We start from the raw sequence: 19249 nt of genomic DNA on the forward strand, positions 1-19249 counted from the left end.
ATGGGGGTGGGGGGTGCATGTTTTTCCCATTGATTCACAGACCTCCAGCTACAGGGACCAAGCTGCAAATCTGCATCTGATGATAAAAAATTACTTCGAAACCCAACATTATTTCAGCAGGGAGGAAGAGACAGTCCATTTTGCAAATTGACTCCTTCAGGAGACTGCGGTCTTGCAATATCCTCGCCCTCCCCCATGTACTCCTCTGTTGGGGGATATAGGCAAAGCACAAAACCGATCTCGCGAAGACGGCCATGGATTTATGACGCGGAGGCAAGTGCGACTGAACAAGGCCTATTCCCATCTGGGCTGGGAGCCACTGCCGTACTTGGGAGATTTACGACGAGGATGACACAGCTGATTACTCTCGGTTACTGAGGAGAATTGGACATGGACTGGCTTCAGCTCTTCTTAGTGTGTGTGTGTGTTTGTGTTCATGATAGGGCGAATGGAACCACAGTAACCCAGACTTGTTGTAGTCCTCATCAGACTTGTTCTTCACCAAACCTCCATGACCTCTATCACCCAAGTTTCCCATGGACAGACATCAGGCAAATTGCCTTATTGTGGAAAATGAATGAATGAAAAGAAAGACGGGAAAGGGAAATGAAGGAATAAATAAATAACACACCCAGACTGATGAGAAAAACACACTGTCGTGAGTGTTGTGCATGCTGTCTCTGGATGTGAAGAAATGTGGAGACTTTGCTGTGACCCCATAAACCGCATGTGCTGTGGACTTTCCTTTACTCCTCTTGACAAATTTGTGGGCTCGCCGTTACACTGTGGCCAAATCCTGGACTTTGAGAGTTCAGCCAAACCAAATAATGGCTGAGGAGTTGTTACGACCCCTCTGACCCTGTCTGGAGCATTCTTCTGGATCATGGTTCTGACACACTGAACCAGCACAGTGCAAACTATCACCTTGTCCGATGCCACATGAAGTGGCTCTCCGCCCACTTGCCAGACACTGCCACCAAACCAAGTAAATTAAATTGAATGAAAGAGAAAAAAGAGGCCTCGTTCTCACATGCTCAATAAACCACAGTGAGGTCAAGTTCGAGCAAAAACTAATAATAAGGAACAATATGATGTTTGTCTGTTTTCCTTGAACCAACATTTAACCGCTGTAATGAGATTCAATCTAGATGCAAAATCAGTGTTTGGTTATCACAGCATGTAAGCCAGTCCCTACACTGCTGTGATACATCTATATACTGTATTTTGTTAATTTGATGTGAGAGGAAGTAGTCTATGCAGAGACGCATGCATTGCTTGACACAAACTTGGAATAAGTGTGGCTTTCTCACAAACCACTTGCCCCTTCCAAAGCCTACTTTTAGGCCTTTGGGAGGCAAAGAGTCCATTCCACGGGTCTCATTTCTCTTAGCTGTTTGGATGAGACTTTGGGTGAAAGGGGTTGCTCTGTGTGATTGATGAGCCATGGCCAATTAGAGGCTTAGCCTTGGAGGCCCACAAAGACACCCGTGATCTCAGACATAAACATTGGCGAGCATAGGGCCTGAGAATACCTGTTGTCCGTGGAAAGAGGGCAGGCCTCCGGCCGGCAGCTGGGGAGCACAGCAGTTCTTCTCTGGAGGTTTTGGATGCTTCACCGACTCAAAATACTTTTAAAAAGATGTCAGCACAACAAGAACAAGAGTGTGCCCCACTGGGAAATTCCATGAGTGATGTCAGTATTTCAGCATGGTGCCATCCCAGTCGGGGGTAGGGTGGTGAACGGCTGCTCCATCTGACACCCTGTGGTTGACGAGCAACAGGGCGCCAGGCGGGGGCTCGTTAGACAAACTATGACAACAAGATGTTGCCCTTGAAAATCAATTATAAACAGGGAAGCATCTCTGCATCTGTTTCTGCTTGGAGTTATGCAGCACTGTCTGCTGCGTCCTGTTTTTTCTGAAGGTCTGACTCCACTGCCATTCAGATGGTCGTCCCTGTGGGATTAGTGATGGCACTAAAGCCTCTGGGACAGTGCTTGTAAATCAGAGCAGATGAACTGGGGCGATGACAGGTCTGGGAGGCCTCCGTTATTTGACTAGGCCATTTATTGGGGCTTTCTTGGAGGTGGGGGGGGGTCTCATTATAGGCGCTTAGTGTGTTCCCCAGTGTGAGACATGTAAAACTAGAATAAAAAATGATTTGGCCATTTTGTGAGGGCCATATGTGGGCAGCAGGCTGTTTGCATGTAACAGGGCCCTTCTTATTACTGTCTATTAATGACCCTTCAGCACTTTGCTTACACAACCTGGGGCCCATGCTACCTTCAATTGATTCAACATGTCACCTTTTCACCACAAAGCGCCAAGGAGCTGTGTTTTAAATAGAAAACCGAGTAATTTCCCGGACCCATGAAATTGCTAAGGAGACCTGTATTCCTCTCTCCACATTAACTTCACAGTGAACCAGACAGCCAGAGATCCTAAAACTGTGCTAACCCATCAATCTTACCGACATCTGCTCTCCACTTCAGAATTATTTGTCTTTGCTTTGCTTGAATGTAAATAAATGATGCCATTTTGAAACCATTTGGTTAAGATAACAAAGGATTTTGGAGGGGAAAAAAACCCTTATTTTAGAAAGTTCTACATATTATTTTATCATTAAATGCTACTTTTGCATTTAAAGCTCATTTACCAGAGCCTAAACTTTAAATATTATATAATATTAAAAATCTGCCATTGTTCTCTCCGAGTCATATTTGACTATTTCTCCAAATACACTAAATTCCAAACCCATCCCGCAACTCGACACCACTACAGGTCCAGCATTCCCTGGCTGACATCAGCCTGCCTTTACTAAGATAAACTACACGTCATACTCTCACACAATACAAGCCTTTAACTCCTTTTGTGTCTTTGTTTCCCTCTGGAGAGGATGTTTTCAGCCATTTCATTTTTCTCAAGATGCAGTGAAAGCAGTGTGATAAAAGGCCCTCATACTGAGACCACCACCAGAGGTATAACAACTGTAAAGGGTCCTTTTTGAAAGACCCCGTTGGGCTGAACAGACCTCACAAAACTCCTCCTATTGTTACCGAGCCATTCCACCCCATTTTGTCCATCTGTTCCTCAGGTCCTGTCTTCTGGTCCACCTTATGGACAGAAGGCATTAAAGGCATGTTTCTGGCTTTGTCTTTACCCACTGGAGTGAATCGTGCAATTATCAACAACAATTGCAGCTTCCTGACTTTAGGAGAACAATTCACAAAATCCCAGATAAAAGACTGCCAGTATGCCTGAGCTGCCAGACTACTGGTCAGGCATGGGGATAAGGAGAGCTGGTTTCTTAAATCATTATGCTGATTTAGCCCAACTCGCAGAGGATTAACTATTCCTTGATGCAATAAACAAATATTATTCCATTCCAGCCCAGAGGAAGAGGGATAGCTGCGTACTCATGAATGAGCCTGCTTGTTAAAGTGAGGCCCTGACATGTCAGTCATCGGCAGTGGTAGCCTACAGATTGCTATACAAAAGATTATGGTTTGACACAGTGCCTTACACAGCCATAAACTTGGCAGGTTTGATCCTGTATTCCTGCAGCCCCGCGGAAGCAAAAATGAAGCAAAACATGGAACATTGAAATTGTATTACAGCACCCTAGAAATAAATAATATGGTGTAAAACCAAGCAATAAACCTCCTTTTCAGCGCTCACATCAAAACCAAACCTGAAGAGGTTGACCGGGTCAGTGCAGAATGAAATCGTGTAGAACAGCACATAACGGTTATCTGCTGCAATAAAGGTGCTCTTGTGCTGGGATCTGGGATGGCCTTGTGTGTATTGTTGGCATTCATCAGCCCCTGCATCTTGATGGTGCATGAAGATTACACCATGTAATCTTGGCGGGGAGAAAGGAGGAGCTGGCAATAGAGTGGAATGAATGAGATGAATCAGGAGAATTGGATGCTCAGCTTGGATTGCACTGGGATTTGAGTTCATAGACAACTGTGATTGTAAAGGATATTTGCATCACGGCCATTCATGAAAACAAATCATACACGTCATAGGATTCTGTGTACTCTATATACCAACACACATACAAACATATGTGACAACTGCAAAGTTAGATTGCCTTGAAATTGAATGAGTGGATATTTTTCTTTTATATTGAATACGATCTCTCCAATCAGATGACCGTGATTATCGTCCTCGTGGGTCAGTAAAATGTTATTGTTCAAGGAAATGAAACACTGCACCGAAACAAACAATCATACTCTTTTATTATCTTTGTTTGAATAAAGTCAGGCTGCAAAAGTGAAAGCAGCGGAGAGGGTGTTAATCAGAAGGTTTCCATCTTGTTGGCCATGGCAGCCAGGGCCAACAAGATGATCATACACATAAATAACAGGCCAAACAGCGGGACTAGACAGAGGACACACAAGGGCGGGAGGCAAAAGGCCAGACATTGAATTAGACGGCAATTTTGAATTAAATGAAACCCATCTTCAGCTCAGATTTATTGTTCAATGACACAGGTTTTCTGGTAACCTCACTCCTCGAAACATAAAACGCCAACCAGTGTTTGTTACAAGTAAACACATTTAGTCACATATTACTGTAATTCGGCTGAACTGATTGAAGTTCTTCAGGTGTAAAAAGAAATCATTCAAATTAGCTGAATATGCTTCTTCTTGAAACTATAGCATCAAATCACAACAATGACACACTGCTACAGACACAACTGTTTGGAAGGGGACAAATGAGGGTTTTCTGCAGTGATTCAGTGGGTCACGTCATAATAAGAAATTAATGTACTTCTATGAAAAATGAAGTATGAAATGAAACGTTAACATTCAGTGAAAAAGGGCAGAGGTACTACTTCACACAGCAGATGTCATATATTTAATGACTGGCTTTCTTTTAGTCTGTCATCTAAAACGATAAAGATAATGAGTTATATGAGGATCTTGGAGGCTTGACCCTGCTAAACAACCACCTGGGGAAACCTTAGAAAGGTCACACATGGAACACAAGGAATTAAAGTGGTTAAATCAGTAAGTAATAGCAGACTAGATGCATTCATTTTTCACAGCAGACATTTTCAGCTGTCATAGCAGGAAAAGCACAAGTGTTACTAAAACCATTAACAATAGCTCCATTCTATTCAAATGTCCCATTAACAGTGACAGTGACATGAAAAACACACGTATAGAAACCACAAAGGAATATTATTTAAAAACAAAAAATAAGGGAATGAAATTCACTACCCATGTAAAGCCTACAATATTGTAATACAGAACAGATATATATTTATAGTCCTTATGTCCATATACAACGTGGTAGAAGTAGTTTTAGAAGTAATCTTATGGTAATTCTCATTACATTACAACACAATGGTACTGATTTCTTTTATTAAGTAAAAGTAGCAATACAATACTATACTCAATTAAATGTACAAGTTCTGCCTTCATAATTTTACTTAGGTAGAACAAAAGTATTAGCAGCAAAATGTAATTAAAATATCAAAAGTAACTGTAGTCCTTAAGGACAGAATGTCCATTGTCCATGTGTCACATTATACTTAGTATATGGTTATTATTACTACTGACTATTGTGTAAGTTGCATTCTAATGTTGTTCTTGGTTGAGTTGGATGTATTTCTTTAAAAACTTTTTTTTCATGGGAGTGAAAATAACGATAATTTTCATTATGAATTATTCTGAGGAAATGCTCTTAAAAGCTCATGGTGACACTTAACAATGTACTTTTTTTTTTAATTGTTAAAATAATTTTAAAAAAGGAGCACATTAACATTTAAGAAGGTGAATTCATTAAATGTTTGGCATGATAAATAAACAATTATCAAAATAGTTGCAAATTATTTTTCTGTAATTAATTTTGAATCCTGTACTTGCAGCCTTTAAACGATTGTGTGGTTTAATTTATAACAAAGCATCATATTTTATAAGCTGTTCGTTGGTTTTATTATCCAGAAAACTTACCTTGTGAAGTAACTAGTCTTGGGGTAGAATAGAAAGCGTCAAGAAAATAAAGTGCTTCTTAAATCCAGTATCCGCATGTCACGGACTGAGTGACGTCGTGTGACCCGGAACCGTTTGTCTTTACCTAACGAGGTCAAAATGGCGGCACGCTGCATGTGAAAGGGTCGAAACGGAGCCGGCTTTATGAACCCAGAACATGTATAAAACACCATGTAGCAGACTGTCAGGTAACACCGGAGAAAATGTGACGTTATGTGTAATGTGCTGTTACAATTTTATGTCATTTTTCATTTTCGCCCGCTGAATACAGCCTATGGAGCTACGGCGGAAGCTAGCCAGCTAGTTTAGCATATGGCTATACGGGTGGATGTTTGGCAAGAGGCTAACAGTGACCTTAGATAGAAGTCAACTGCATCTGCAGTGACCAAAATAACACAGTTACTGACTGCTTTTATTACGACAGCTTTTCAACTATTGTTGTGCAACTGTATGTTCCTTAAACAACGGGGAAAGCTTTAAAACAACGGCTTTATAATGGTTACGTGACAGATAGATATTAAAGATGCTATCGACAATATATTTGTACAATGTTTGTGTCCACTGCGTTAAACTGGGGTGTTGCTAATATTGTAGGGTGCTCTCAACATTGTAAATTGGGTGTATAAAATGTTTAGAACACCGTTTGGAATAACTAATTGCCAAAATAACTATAAAGATGAACCAACACCTTTCGAAAACAACAAAAGCTGAGCATTATAACCTTGATGAAGATACGATTTAGTGCAGATTACAGTTTTACAATGCATTTATTTGAGCTAAAGGTAGCTAATGAATAAGCAACTGAGTGTGCGTGAAGGTTGTTAGTCTCATAACTTGAATACATATACATTATTGTCGAAAAGTTTTAGGTACCGAAATGGTGCCTTCAAAAATAATGCCATGAATGGCTTCATGGTGCAGTAAACAGAAAAAACCTAAACCAAATAAGTATCTGGTGTAACCACCCATTACCTGCAAAACTACACCAATTCTTGTATGTACACTTGTGCACAGTTTTATAGTTTCCTTGCCACATCTTTTCTGTGGATTTAGGCTGTCTCAGTGTCTTCTATTTCTTCATGAGTGAGTTTGGGAACAATCAGAGGGCTCCTTGATGGTATAGTATGATGGATAAGAATCTAAACATCTAAAGTTCCTAAAAGTTTTGCACAGTACTGCATGTCTTAACTATAAGTTTACTTGTGTCTGTTACCTGATGCACATCAAGACAAAATCCTAGCTGTATTATCATTATTGTTAATGCATGTGAGGCATAAAGTGAGGCTAAGTCAACACAATCTTTGATGTTATCGTAATTATAATTTGGGAAGGCTAGGAGCACCATGGAAATATGTTATAACTTTTAGTGTTTGGTCATGCTTCAAATTCACACATAATATATTGTTTGTCTTATATGCCATTTACAGTTTCTATTTATAGTTTTTTTTGTTTGTTTTTTTTTGTCTTTTTTTTTTTGTCTTTTTTGTGTGTGTTCCATGCACAATTTAATCTTTGCACAAAAATCTAACAATTAGTCAATTAATTGATTAGTTGATTAACAGAACAATAATCAGCAGCTATTTTGATAATGGATACATTTTTTCACGTAGTAGGGAAGTAATGTGAAAAAATACTGCAATTTGTCAGGTTTCAGCTTCTAAAATGGGAGGCTTTCCTGCTGCTGTATGTCATATTATAATACACTGAATGTTGATTGGTTTTGGTCTGTTAATCGGACAAAACTACATCTTAAGACGTCACTTTGGATTCTGTGATTGGCATTTTTTCACTAAAAGATTAATTAGTATAAAATAATCTTAAATTGCAACCCTAACTTTGTGTCTTGGTTTTCTGTGTTTTTAGTTTTGGTGTATAACTTATTTGTATATTACTATTACTGACATAATCAAACTGAACCAAAGATATTCATATTGATAACTAAACATCTGTATGTGTGTTTTGTAGGTTTGGTTGGTGTGAGTGTGAAACAGAAACTACTTCAAAATATTCCTCGATGTAACCAAGCTGCTCGGAGCCTTATTCAGCTGCACAGAAGAGATCCATCAAACTGGTCGACTTATCAGCATCTTACCTTCCTTAAACGCCAGGTAGCTTTCACTCGGCACAATTTCAGTTAAAAACAGTTCCTGTTGCTTGTCATTAATGCATTTCCCTCCACCACACTACTGATACTGTGTACTTATTTTGTTTGAAATACTTTCCTTCAGTTTTATTGAACAAATTATCCCATGATATTCATGAATTTCCCCTGGGGGATGAATAAAGTATCTATCTATCTATGAATCACTTTGTCTACCTGTTTTCCTTTCAGTATGTAGCAAAGAACAGCAGTGAGCTTCACCAACGTGCCGTCCCGAAACAGGACCCTGTCCTCACCATTGTGGATGAAAGGGAGGACAGTGTTGAGAGGCAGGTACAGAGAATACCAACTATCGATCCTGTGGCCACAGAGGCTGTGCTGCAGTCAGAGGATGTCACCAGTAAGACGCAGCCTGAAGTCTCCACTTTGAACTCCACTGCAGAAGATGTGGCAGTGCAGAAAGATGCTGTGTGCAAAACAGGCGCGGTTTCAGGTGAGACTCCACATATCCAGGTGGAGACAGAAGAGGCAAGGGAGGCACGTCTAGACAGACAATGGAAGCAGCTGAAGGTTCATATGGCTGACCTACCGGATATCTATGCCAGACTCGCCAAAATCAAGCTTACAGGTAGAGTACACGGTACATCTTGATTACGGCATATAATATTTGCAGAGAGAAGTTAACACATGCAAGCAATTACCTGAAATACATGCAGAATCACTTATATCTCTGAAGTTATGTCTATGCAAATACAGTGATAATAATTACTCCACAAACAAAGCACCTGCTTATTTATTATATACAGATTAAAACTGTGCAAGCAGGAAAGACATTCATTCATCTCATTCACTCAGTGAGTGAGTCTAGGGTTAGAGTACCACTGTGGCTTGGCATTAGTGCACTCCTTGTTGTCTCATGGTCAGGCCATTGTCACAGGAGATAAGATGTGCAAGATTATCCACTCTTCTGCTGGTGATTGTATGCCCAGTCTGTCTCAAACAACACTGCTTTTTGCAGTGAATCGCTGAATATGCCACTTCTAGTTGAGCTTCGGAGATACGGGGAACCTGTAGTTTGTTTTGCTATGTTTGTGGAGAAACACAGTTCAACAGTTGATAAGCAAATTGTCAGTCAGTGGTCAGTGTCATGCAGTATCATTTATTCAGTTCCACTCAATAAGAATGATTGGTTGACTTAAAGGCGCACTGTTTTAAAATAAATAAAAAGACTGCTTGATAAGGCAGTTCATTTTGCACTAGGATGGATTATAATCTGCTGTTAACTTCTGGTTTCCTCCGTACTCTTCCTGTTTATGTTGAGTCAGGCTTCTACAGCAACAAAGCATTGCATTAGCAGTGCTCATTACCTGTAGAAATACTTGAAGACGGGCACTTAAGTTGCTGTTCTATTATTCTTGCTTGATGATTTCAGCGTTGGTGGTTACAACTGCAGCAGCTGGATATGCAATGGCTCCGGTGCCCTTTGACCCTCTCATGTTCTTCGTATCTTCTCTGGGAACAGGCCTCGCCTCTTGTTCTGCCAATTCCATCAACCAGGTCAGTTATCTGCAGAACAAGGCCAAACAAGGGCCTGGATGTTTATTTCAGCATGTGTGAGTGTGTGTTTTCTTTCTTTGTGTGTGTTTGTTTGTTTTGGCTTGTTACACACCATTTGTAGGGCCTAATCACAGCACGACTCATATTAGTGTACAACTAGATAATACGTGATGAATGTTATTCAACCCTCACTATCTGATCATAGAGTTTAATTTTCGCCTCTTCATTACACTGTCACTGAAAACAGAACATTATAGGCCTCACAAAGATGGGAGTTACTGCAGGATTATACAGGTATATCTAATAAACTGGTATCTCTGTGTAAAACAAATGATTAACCATACCTAATTTACCTAAACTACAAAGATTCCATGAAGCAACAAATATTAAACACATGGCTTGTGTAATTGTTTCAAGAGTTGCAGTAAACACTGCAAATGTTTCTGGTCTTTAATCTGTTTATTTTTTAAGTACCAATTTCCTTTTGGGAAGAAAGTAATTAGGACTAGTCACAGGGCTGGCAAGATATCTGTTAGTCTTATAAGGCATAATAGATTTATTGTTTACATGTTATACAAACATAAACTTTCTTGTTGACAGACACCCACATCCACAGTTTCCTCCTTAGTGTTGCCTGTGTTCTAGAAAATGCTGTAAGAGCCAGCGCAACTCAATTTTTTTGGGCACTTTACATTCCTCTTTTGCTACGCAACTCAAAAATGCATTGAGCTGACTGTAATGCTATTATTATTTGCCTGCTGAAAGCTTCTTTTTTTTTTTTTTTTTTTTTTGAAGCTATAAACAAAGGGGAGCTAGTGTGCCTATACACTAATAATACCTAGAATAAGTAGGGCCTCCCTCTGCCTTCTAGTGTTGACATTGTACATCGGAATTTGCTCCGTGACTTAAGAATATTAGTATAATGGGTGACCTCTCCCTCAGCCCTGGATTGAACTCCACTTAGTTGTGTTTTTGGCCTGTAATTTGGCCAAGGCCATGATTACACTGCAGGTACCTGCCCTTGGGGCAGACCCTCCACCCCCCTGCCCAAGCCTACCCTCAACTGGCTTGTTCCACCTGCTGTCTGAGTTAGATTGTGCGAACACTGATCATCCTGGACCTGAATTTGCTTGTGTTAAATAGGTACAATCTGACCCCTCCTATGCTTCACCTCAGGGGTTTAGATCTATGGATACAAATGTGCAAATGTTTACACAGTTTAGTTTTTGTTGTCAGGCCTGAATAGTGTCAATCAGTCCACTGCTAAAGTTTAAACGCTATTGTCTCTTCAGGGGCCTCAAACAGAGCTGTGCTGTGACTGCTCTGTGCACCTCTACCTCACACTGAGCAGGTGTGTAAATATTCTTCAGGTATTTGAAAAATGTCCTTCTCTCCTCATGCTGAAGAGAGCAGCACAGACTCGAGCTCCAAGACGTTCAGAGCGCTGAGTGATGCAAGAAGCGGCAGCTACTGTTCGTACCCTGGGTGTTCCTTTATCTGTGGGCCCACCCTCACATTACTCCTGTCAGTCTTCATTTTCTGCACTAACTCAGACTGAGGTTAGGATACTACATGGCTTCATATTTCATTGTAACAATGTTATTTGCCTTTCAGAGCCTCTCTCTTAGTTTCCTTGATCCAGATCTAGTTTCAGACCTGCGATAAAGGTGAAGCATGGGCAAAGTTCAGAGCAGATGTAACCCAAATTCTTGTTTCCAATTAGATGAGCGTGAAAACTGGCAGGAAGTACATGCACTCTGGGCTTCTATCGATTTGGAAATCTTAAAAAAGTTAATATATTTCAAGCCTTTTTGTACGGGCCACATTTTTATAAAAGCAGCTCAATTTTAGCGTTTTCTTAAAACTTTACAAAACCTAACTAAAAACGTACAATTACAGCAGAATTTGGAAGAAATATGACAAAATTAAGCAGGCCACACTATGTTCTAATCAAATTTTCACTGTCATCAAATTACATTTTTATACATTAAACCAGAGTAGATTAGCTATAAATGTTTAGTGTGAAGTCATGAAGACTTTTAAAATTTGATTGCATAAATGGACCTTCCAGATAGTGCTGATATGAAAGGGGCAATATGACAAGATTGTGGATGTCTAGAAAGATTGAAGAGTTCATTTTGCAAGACGTGTTCTTTGGTGGAATGTGTGGTATTACTGGAATGCTTCACATGGTTTCTGTAGATAAATATACAGCAAAATGTAAAGAGATCCTGGTGGAATATTACTTCAACATTTCCCTCTGTTTTCACAAATGGCCTTGTGTCTCTTTGGTTGAAATTCATCAGTGCTTACTCTGTTTGAGGCCAAGAACTGCCCTTTCTTGTGGCTAGTAGCTGGTATGTGAGTCCAAGCCTTCACACAAGTCGGATTCATTCTGCTCCTTTATCCCCCTCTTCTCTGTGGTGTGTGTCATCATAGTCTTAATTGACAAGAGTTGGAGATGGGATTATTGTTTCTGACAAATTAGCCAGATGTCTTCAAGTGAGACTGACTTTGAAGTCATGCAAGGGCTCCATCTTTTATTTAAAAGGTAGTTAAAAGGATAAATGTCATTAGGAAAGTAAACTTGTTTATAGTTGGTAGTGTCTTGTCTCCCTCTGCTTGCTTGGAATGAAAAGTATATGCCTTTCCTTATACGATGTAAAAGTAGTTGTTGGTGTTTCTTTGTTTGGAGAAGAATGTCATTTTCCTCAGTGTAATTATACACACAGAAGCACAAGGGATGTCATGTGTGACACGTAATTGCCTGTTGTGCTGCCATTGTGGCGGTACTCTGCACCTCTTTGCAATGGACTAACGCACTCAGGATTGTCTGTCAGTTCTTTCTTGTCAAAGACACACCCTCACCTGTGTGTAACCGATCTCAACACTTCAGTCATCCATTTGTTTTTCATAATCCTGAAAAGAAAAAAAGTGGAATGGGGAAGAAAAACATCCTACCTTCAGATCTGCTGCCAGGGTTTTTTTCCTTTTACTCCCTGTCATCTTAAAAAAATCTGGTGCTTCACCATTAGTGTGGTTAGTTGTGATCAAAGCTTGATGTCGTTTTATATGAAAAATCAAACAAAAACTTGACAAACAAATGAAAGCAGCGTCAGGCCCCTGTGAAGATCACTTCCTATGGATTGTGCCCTAATCCCTTAATTCTCTGCATCTAAAGAGGGAGTGTGCAAGTATGTGACCACACAACTGTCGAATTACCTTGAGGAAAGGAGGAAAATGTCTTGAGGGGGAGAAAAATGCTTTGGCTCTTGGAAGTGGCAGCCAGACCTTCAGCGGAGCTGTCAAAAGCCAAGGCTGCTCTTTGTCCCATTGGGAAGTGCCTGCAGGGCAAACAGAAATGTTGTGGTTTCTTTTTAAAATGTTACTCTATTTAGGAAACTGACGGAAGGATGTAAGCACTTGGAGTCACGTAACAATGGTATGTCAACCCTTCTACAGTTTCTCACCACAGTCCAAAGCCTTAATGCTGTCATGTCGGTCTTGCAGTCAGAGAGGACAATGAGGTCCAACAGCAAAGGCATGTAATTATTTCAGCTTCTACTTCAAGTAGCACTCATGGATTTGCAATTAAGAACATTTTAGTATGTTACATTTGCTTACTGCTGCCCAGACTGCCATTAAAGCCCGTATGGAGATGTCCAGCTGAAAAACGGTTAATACTCTGTAGAGACACTACTCTAAGAGAAATAGCTCGTCCTGTTCAAAGCCACACCAAAGAGTTCCCTGTGCTCCTGCGGGAGAGAATTAAACTAGGTAAGGTTTAGCTGAAAAAGAGCTGCTCTTGAGGACCCCCGGGCCCCACACCAGGCACAGCCTCTGCAGGTGTCCCAGCCGTCATCACCTTCCAGTCTCGCCACTACTTCAGCTAATTGGATAATTGGGTCAGATGAGAGTTTCAGGCTGGAGCCTAAATGATCCCAGGGAAGTCTTGAGGTCCCCGGCAGTATAAACAAGACCTAATGTGGCCTTTTACTGTCAAATAAGTACTGCTCAACTATTTTGACAGTGGCTGTAGTGTAAGTCACACCATGTCAGCTCGCGTGTTTGTTTTGATGAAAATTCAGGCTGGCTTGTTTTGTGGCTGCCTAGTGTCATTTCTGCTTTCGTGACGATGGCAGTGAGTTTTCTTTTGTGTCTGCGTCTCTCCTGTGGTGAGCTGTCTGAGGCTGGCACGCATAAGCGAGCCCCCACAAGCCCCCAGCCCATCCACTCCTACCACTTTAAGCTACACCCTTCTCTCTTGTCCTGTGCAGGCATGCATTATTTACCTTCATGCATGTTTCCTCCTGAGTTCATCTTGGTCATAACCTTCGAGTTTATGGGTACATGACTATACATGGGGACAGGTTTAGCAGACATCATGTGTGTTATCAGAACATTATGATAACACGTTTGATGTACTTTTTCAAACCTTTTTAAAAGATACAATACTACACACCCTTTTAAAGAAAACTAATACTGTAATACAGCCATATAAAAAAGCTCACTGACCAGGTTTGACATTGATACAGATTATTTCAAAATTAGAGTTAAAATTGATAGCACTTGTATATGATTTTAATCTGTTTACACTGTGCAATGTCATTATATAAACCCTCTACTTCTAAGCTCATGCTTTCAACTTTAAAAGCATTGTCAAGTTCCACTGACACCACAGTTTATTATTTCAAGCACACTATTACAATTTCTAGCATGCCATTACAATGCAGGCTTGTTCTCGCAGTTGATATCTTTATCTCTGATCTCCATCACTGTATTGTTTGCAGTGGCAGTCATCTTGTTAATCATATTTATCTAAGCATTTGGAAGGTCAGATTGGTGTGCTGCCACCTGAGTTTGATCTGAATCAAGCCTGGAAATTCCCTCATGTTATTATACATATTAACCCCCCCACCCCCCGGCATATCTAGTGTAATACATAAATCTGTAAGGAGGTTTTGAACTGCACTGAGGCAAATTCATGAGCTGAGTCCTCAAATACTACATGGCTACATTTAGGTAATAGCAGCATAGCAGAATGTTTGTTTTGCAGTGTCAGAAAGTATTAGGAATGTGACATTTTGTGTTATGGATCTGGACTGGAGTGTGTTTGATTTGAAACGAAACACTGACCATGGAGTTTAAAAGTTGCCTCTGAGCTTTGATTTAATCCACATCAGGTGAATTCTGTAGGAATTGTAGCCTTTTCTATACATAGTAGAAAGTAATCAGATAAGTTGTCTTATTCAAAATATATATGCAAAATGTTCAGCAATCATAGCCAACTTCTAAATACAAGCCAGTTAATAATAGGCACTAATAAAACATAGTCTGCAATACATTTTTATCTTGAAAACTCTGTTATCGCCCAGTGTATTTTTAAAGATGTCAACTGCGTGCAAAGGTAGCATCATCCCAACCACTGTAGACTCAAAGTAAGCATGTTAGCCACTGCCTTCTGTAGGTTTTCATACGGCAGTGTACATTTGATATCCTCCACTTAGTTCTAAGATGGTTGACTGTGATTACAGTGATCTTTGCCGCCTACATAGATATTTTATGTTACTGCTTTAGACAGACTGAAGGTGTAGATAGTGATCCATCAGCAGCACAGTAGGTGGTGGTGTCTGCCTCAGGCTTGGTTGGTGGCAGAATTGCTGGGCCTCCGCAGTCAAGGCTGCCACAACAATTTTCAAGGATAGGGCTCCTCTCATTGTAGTTCAGGGTACCTCGCGTAGCATGGTACCTCTTGAGAGGATCATTAGTTGTAACAAGACCTTATAGCCCCACTAACCATTGCGCTCTTCAAAGACAGTGAAACCCTTCTACTGGATTTGTGTCTGTTCCCCACTGAGAAGTTGCAACAGAAGATATGGTTTCAAATGGGGGCCATAGAATACCTCTTGCATGATGACACTGCTATCCTTTTTGTGCAATTTATTTTCACTCTGCTCGCAAATTACCCCCCACCATTCTCATAACAGAGTCCATTTGATGAATTGCAGTGGATGCCTTCAAAATAACCCCTATATTGAGGGCACACTGTATTTGTTTTTCTTGTGTGGAAAGCTTCAAAGATATCTTCAGGCAGATGGAGTTGTGAAAGTATCAGTGCTTGTCATATTCGTTCCACTGGCTAGGTACTGTAATTGACTGTTCAAAACTGTTTTGGCTGTCAAAGGATTATGTGTTGGGCTTTTTGGAGTTAAAGGTCAGACACATCAGAAGCTTAGCCAAATGGGCGATTTAACTCAAATGCGATCCCTTTCTTAGTGCAGACGCTGCTCTTAGGATCGTGTTTTCCAGGAGCTTAGTTAAAACAAAAGGGCAAGCTGATCTTTGACATTGATAGTTTTCTCAGTTTTTGTTTTGATGGTCTCGACCAAGCTGTCAGTGGGTTTGGAAATTCCTTTTTAATTGCCCAGCAAGATGGCATGGAAAGGGCTTGATGGGTATCTCTCTCTTTTTTTTTTTTTTTTGCTGATGGATTAAAATGAATATTTAACTAGACAGCCCTGTTTAATAGTTAATTTCTTTAAACCCTTTTGTCTTTGTCAACCACGGGGTGCCAATCCATTTCAAACTGTACAACTGAGTCTCAGCCTCAGATGGGAGACAGATGCTTTCCTCTGATAATAACATGAGGGGTAAATCCACCTATTAAATACCCCCAAGATAATGCTCAAGGGGAGCAAGAGCAAATACTGTTGCCAGGCAGGCTGAGATACAGGGATGTTAATAATATTCTGCTTTCCAATAATGTCTTTAATTGTTAATTTTATTTGTGTGTGTTTTTAAATTCACCATTCTTTTAGAAGACTTTGGCATCAGTGTTGCAATGTATTCTTTATCTTGTATCACTAACTTAGTGTCTTGTGTGTGGTCAAGAAATTGTCTGTCATATTTACACAAGCTCTGTGTATTGAGAACCAGTGCCAAAGCAGCAGTGACAAATTTCAGCTTCTGATATTAGTGTTAAATTCAAGTAAACGTTTCAAAAGCCAGCTGTCTGTAACGTCGCTATTGACACTGTTAACATTTTATAAGTTCCAATCATTGATTTTAAACATTTTTAAGGTGCAGGACAAACTTAATAAAGTAGATGGACGTGGAGCTGGAGGCAATTCATTTAAAAAAAGACTTTTGGCAGGCAACAGCAACCGTCTAATGAAATACTTGAATGATGCTCGTTTTAAGCAGCACAGCTTTCCCACTGATATGAATCCTTAGCTCACCTCTTACAGTCAATAAAACCTGCCTTATCAAATTTAATGAGTCCAGCGGAGTGAATTTAGAGAAATATTTGAAAAAGCTAAAGCAAGGTTTTTCTCCGTATCTTTTTTTAATAATTTATCTACAATTCAAAGAATATTATAATATTGTATGAAATGATAAAACATATAATACTATGAGCCAATGCTCAGTATTTGAAGACTCCAATAAATGTACCTTAAAAACCATTAAATGTTACTTTTATAAGGCAAAATATTAAGATGCTATTAACAGTAATATTCAGGTTTTTAACATGGTAGCTGCATCATTCTGAAATTAAACTCTATTGGTTTTCATCCTCTGGCCTGACAACCAGAGATAACACATGGTTTAAAAAACAGTTCAGATTGTTAATATTTTTTTTTACTCTAGGGAAATGATCATGAACCCCAACATCAGTTACACTTCTCCCTTTCCATGGACACATAGCTAGCTTAAAGGATAAAAATAGACACTGTCAGAAAACAAATCAATTCATACAGTCCACTCATGCCTTTTTAAATACAGGGTTCAGTACTTCAAAAGAGGAAAACAGGGCTGTCCACAACATGTCGTCATCTTTTGTGAAGATCACACTTGAGAGATGCACTTCCACTCACACGCAAAGTGTCTCTCTGAGCTTTCAACGTCACAGCTTGTTTGGGCAAACACACCTTACCACAATAGAGTTGCCTTCACCCGAGGGGATGAGCATGACTGACTGATGGGCAGGTGGAGCATCTCCTCAACACCTCCCTGATTAGCCTTTAGTTTCTGACAAAACACTGTGATTATGGGCTTCAGTGACCAACAAGGCGAGATGCAGACACCATTGAGTCAGAGGGATAGAAACCACCCACCTCAGCACTGTCTGGCACCAGTGAACCTTTCTACACTTCACACTCCATTTGGCAATGGCTGATCTCATACAAACTGAATTAATGTTATTTCACCAACTAAGACAGTGTTATTGCTGCTTGTAGCAGAGTTTTCAGCAGGTAAAAAGTAGAGTCTGAATGTTTAGGGTCAGCAAGTTAGGACCATATTTCTATCAGAATTTGTTTTAGAATAAACAATCTCAGTTTCACTTTCCTTTGACATTTCTGGACCTGCTTTCCCACTGATAGAGATAGTGGCATGTCAGCACCTCCAGGATGCAACCTGGACGTATCAGTGAATAGAGACAGTCAGTGTGGTGGCCCCTGTATGTCTGGAGGACAAACTGTCCCTCTGGCACTAGTGTCACACTGAAGCAGATTGTGGACGGTGATAATGGGTTGCTGAAGATGCACTCATTTTAGAAGTGGCCCTCTCTGCTTGTCATCAAGCCTTTGCACTGCTGAGCATTGGCAGACCGAGGCCGGAGGTTTGCATGCCTATTCAGTGCATGTAATATTACTGTGTATTGCCAAGCCTCAGCCCAAATGGTTTTTGTTTAGTTGGGCTGCTCAAAATCACTAATCATGACAAGAAGAAAGTAAAAGTATTATGACAGGAAAAGCAATGACTTAGCAATGATGGAGAACATCTTTTGTGATGCTAATGAATACATACAGTGTTTTGATGTGCGGTACAGTATTGTATTGAAATAAGTAACAGAGAAGTGAATAACAGAATTTCATGAAATGACCTGCTGTTTTCTATTGAGCTGAAACTTAATAGTTATTTAGATTTCTATTCTTTGGCCTGCCATCTTCCATTTAATTACAGGAGGGGATAATTGTACATGTGGATACAAAGACGGCTCCTAAGCTCACTGTTATCTGTGCTATTCTTTATAACACAACACAAGCTCTTGGTTTTAGACCTTTTGTAAACATAAAGGGCAGATAAATTAAAGAAAAAACACTTTCCCTGTGAATAAAAAACCTGACAGTTTGTCTGGTTTTATTGTAGCTAAACAATGAAGAAGTAGAAAACGGTGTGTTTTTGCAAGGCTGATTACAGCCCTAATTCTTCAATTTCGATTCAAGAAAAGAAATCTATTTAGGGCATCTGCTTTTTTAAGACATCACTTTTATGTATTTGTGTACAGTTTTTTTTTTTTTTGTTTTTTTTTCATGGAACTCAAGTTTACCCTCTCTATCTGAAGGTAACTTAGCCAAAGGCAAGTAGGGAACACTCTTTGTAATACTGAGATCCGTGGATAATTAACAAAAGCAGCCCTGTTTATGGCGTGCCCGTGAGCCAACACTGCATGCTAATTTGATTCAAACCGAGAAGCTTCTGGGGCAAGGGCATCATTGCCGGAAAACAAAGTGGTTACCAGCATGCACCAAGGCTTTCCCTAGGTCTTGGGTGTGTCTCATAGATGCAAAATCTTGGTGAGAAGT

General features: G+C 40.1%; 1 protein-coding gene across 1 annotated transcript in view; it reads left to right on the top strand.

Moving 5' to 3' along the window:
* Positions 1-6083: 6083 nt before the first annotated feature.
* The window catches only part of cox10 (cytochrome c oxidase assembly factor heme A:farnesyltransferase COX10), a 34376-nt gene continuing 21210 nt past the window's right edge, over positions 6084-19249 (top strand). The window contains exons 1-4 of the mRNA XM_023407754.2: positions 6084-6192; positions 7970-8112; positions 8337-8733; positions 9538-9662. Coding sequence (XP_023263522.1) covers positions 6162-6192; positions 7970-8112; positions 8337-8733; positions 9538-9662 — 696 coding nt within the window. The 5' untranslated portion in view covers positions 6084-6161. The remainder of the gene's footprint in view (positions 6193-7969; positions 8113-8336; positions 8734-9537; positions 9663-19249) is intronic.

Source organism: Seriola lalandi, unplaced genomic scaffold (genome assembly GCF_002814215.2).
Source record: "Seriola lalandi dorsalis isolate HSWRI2012SDOR001 ecotype SW California unplaced genomic scaffold, Sedor1 jcf7180002054346, whole genome shotgun sequence".
Lineage (NCBI taxonomy): Eukaryota > Metazoa > Chordata > Actinopteri > Carangiformes > Carangidae > Seriola > Seriola lalandi.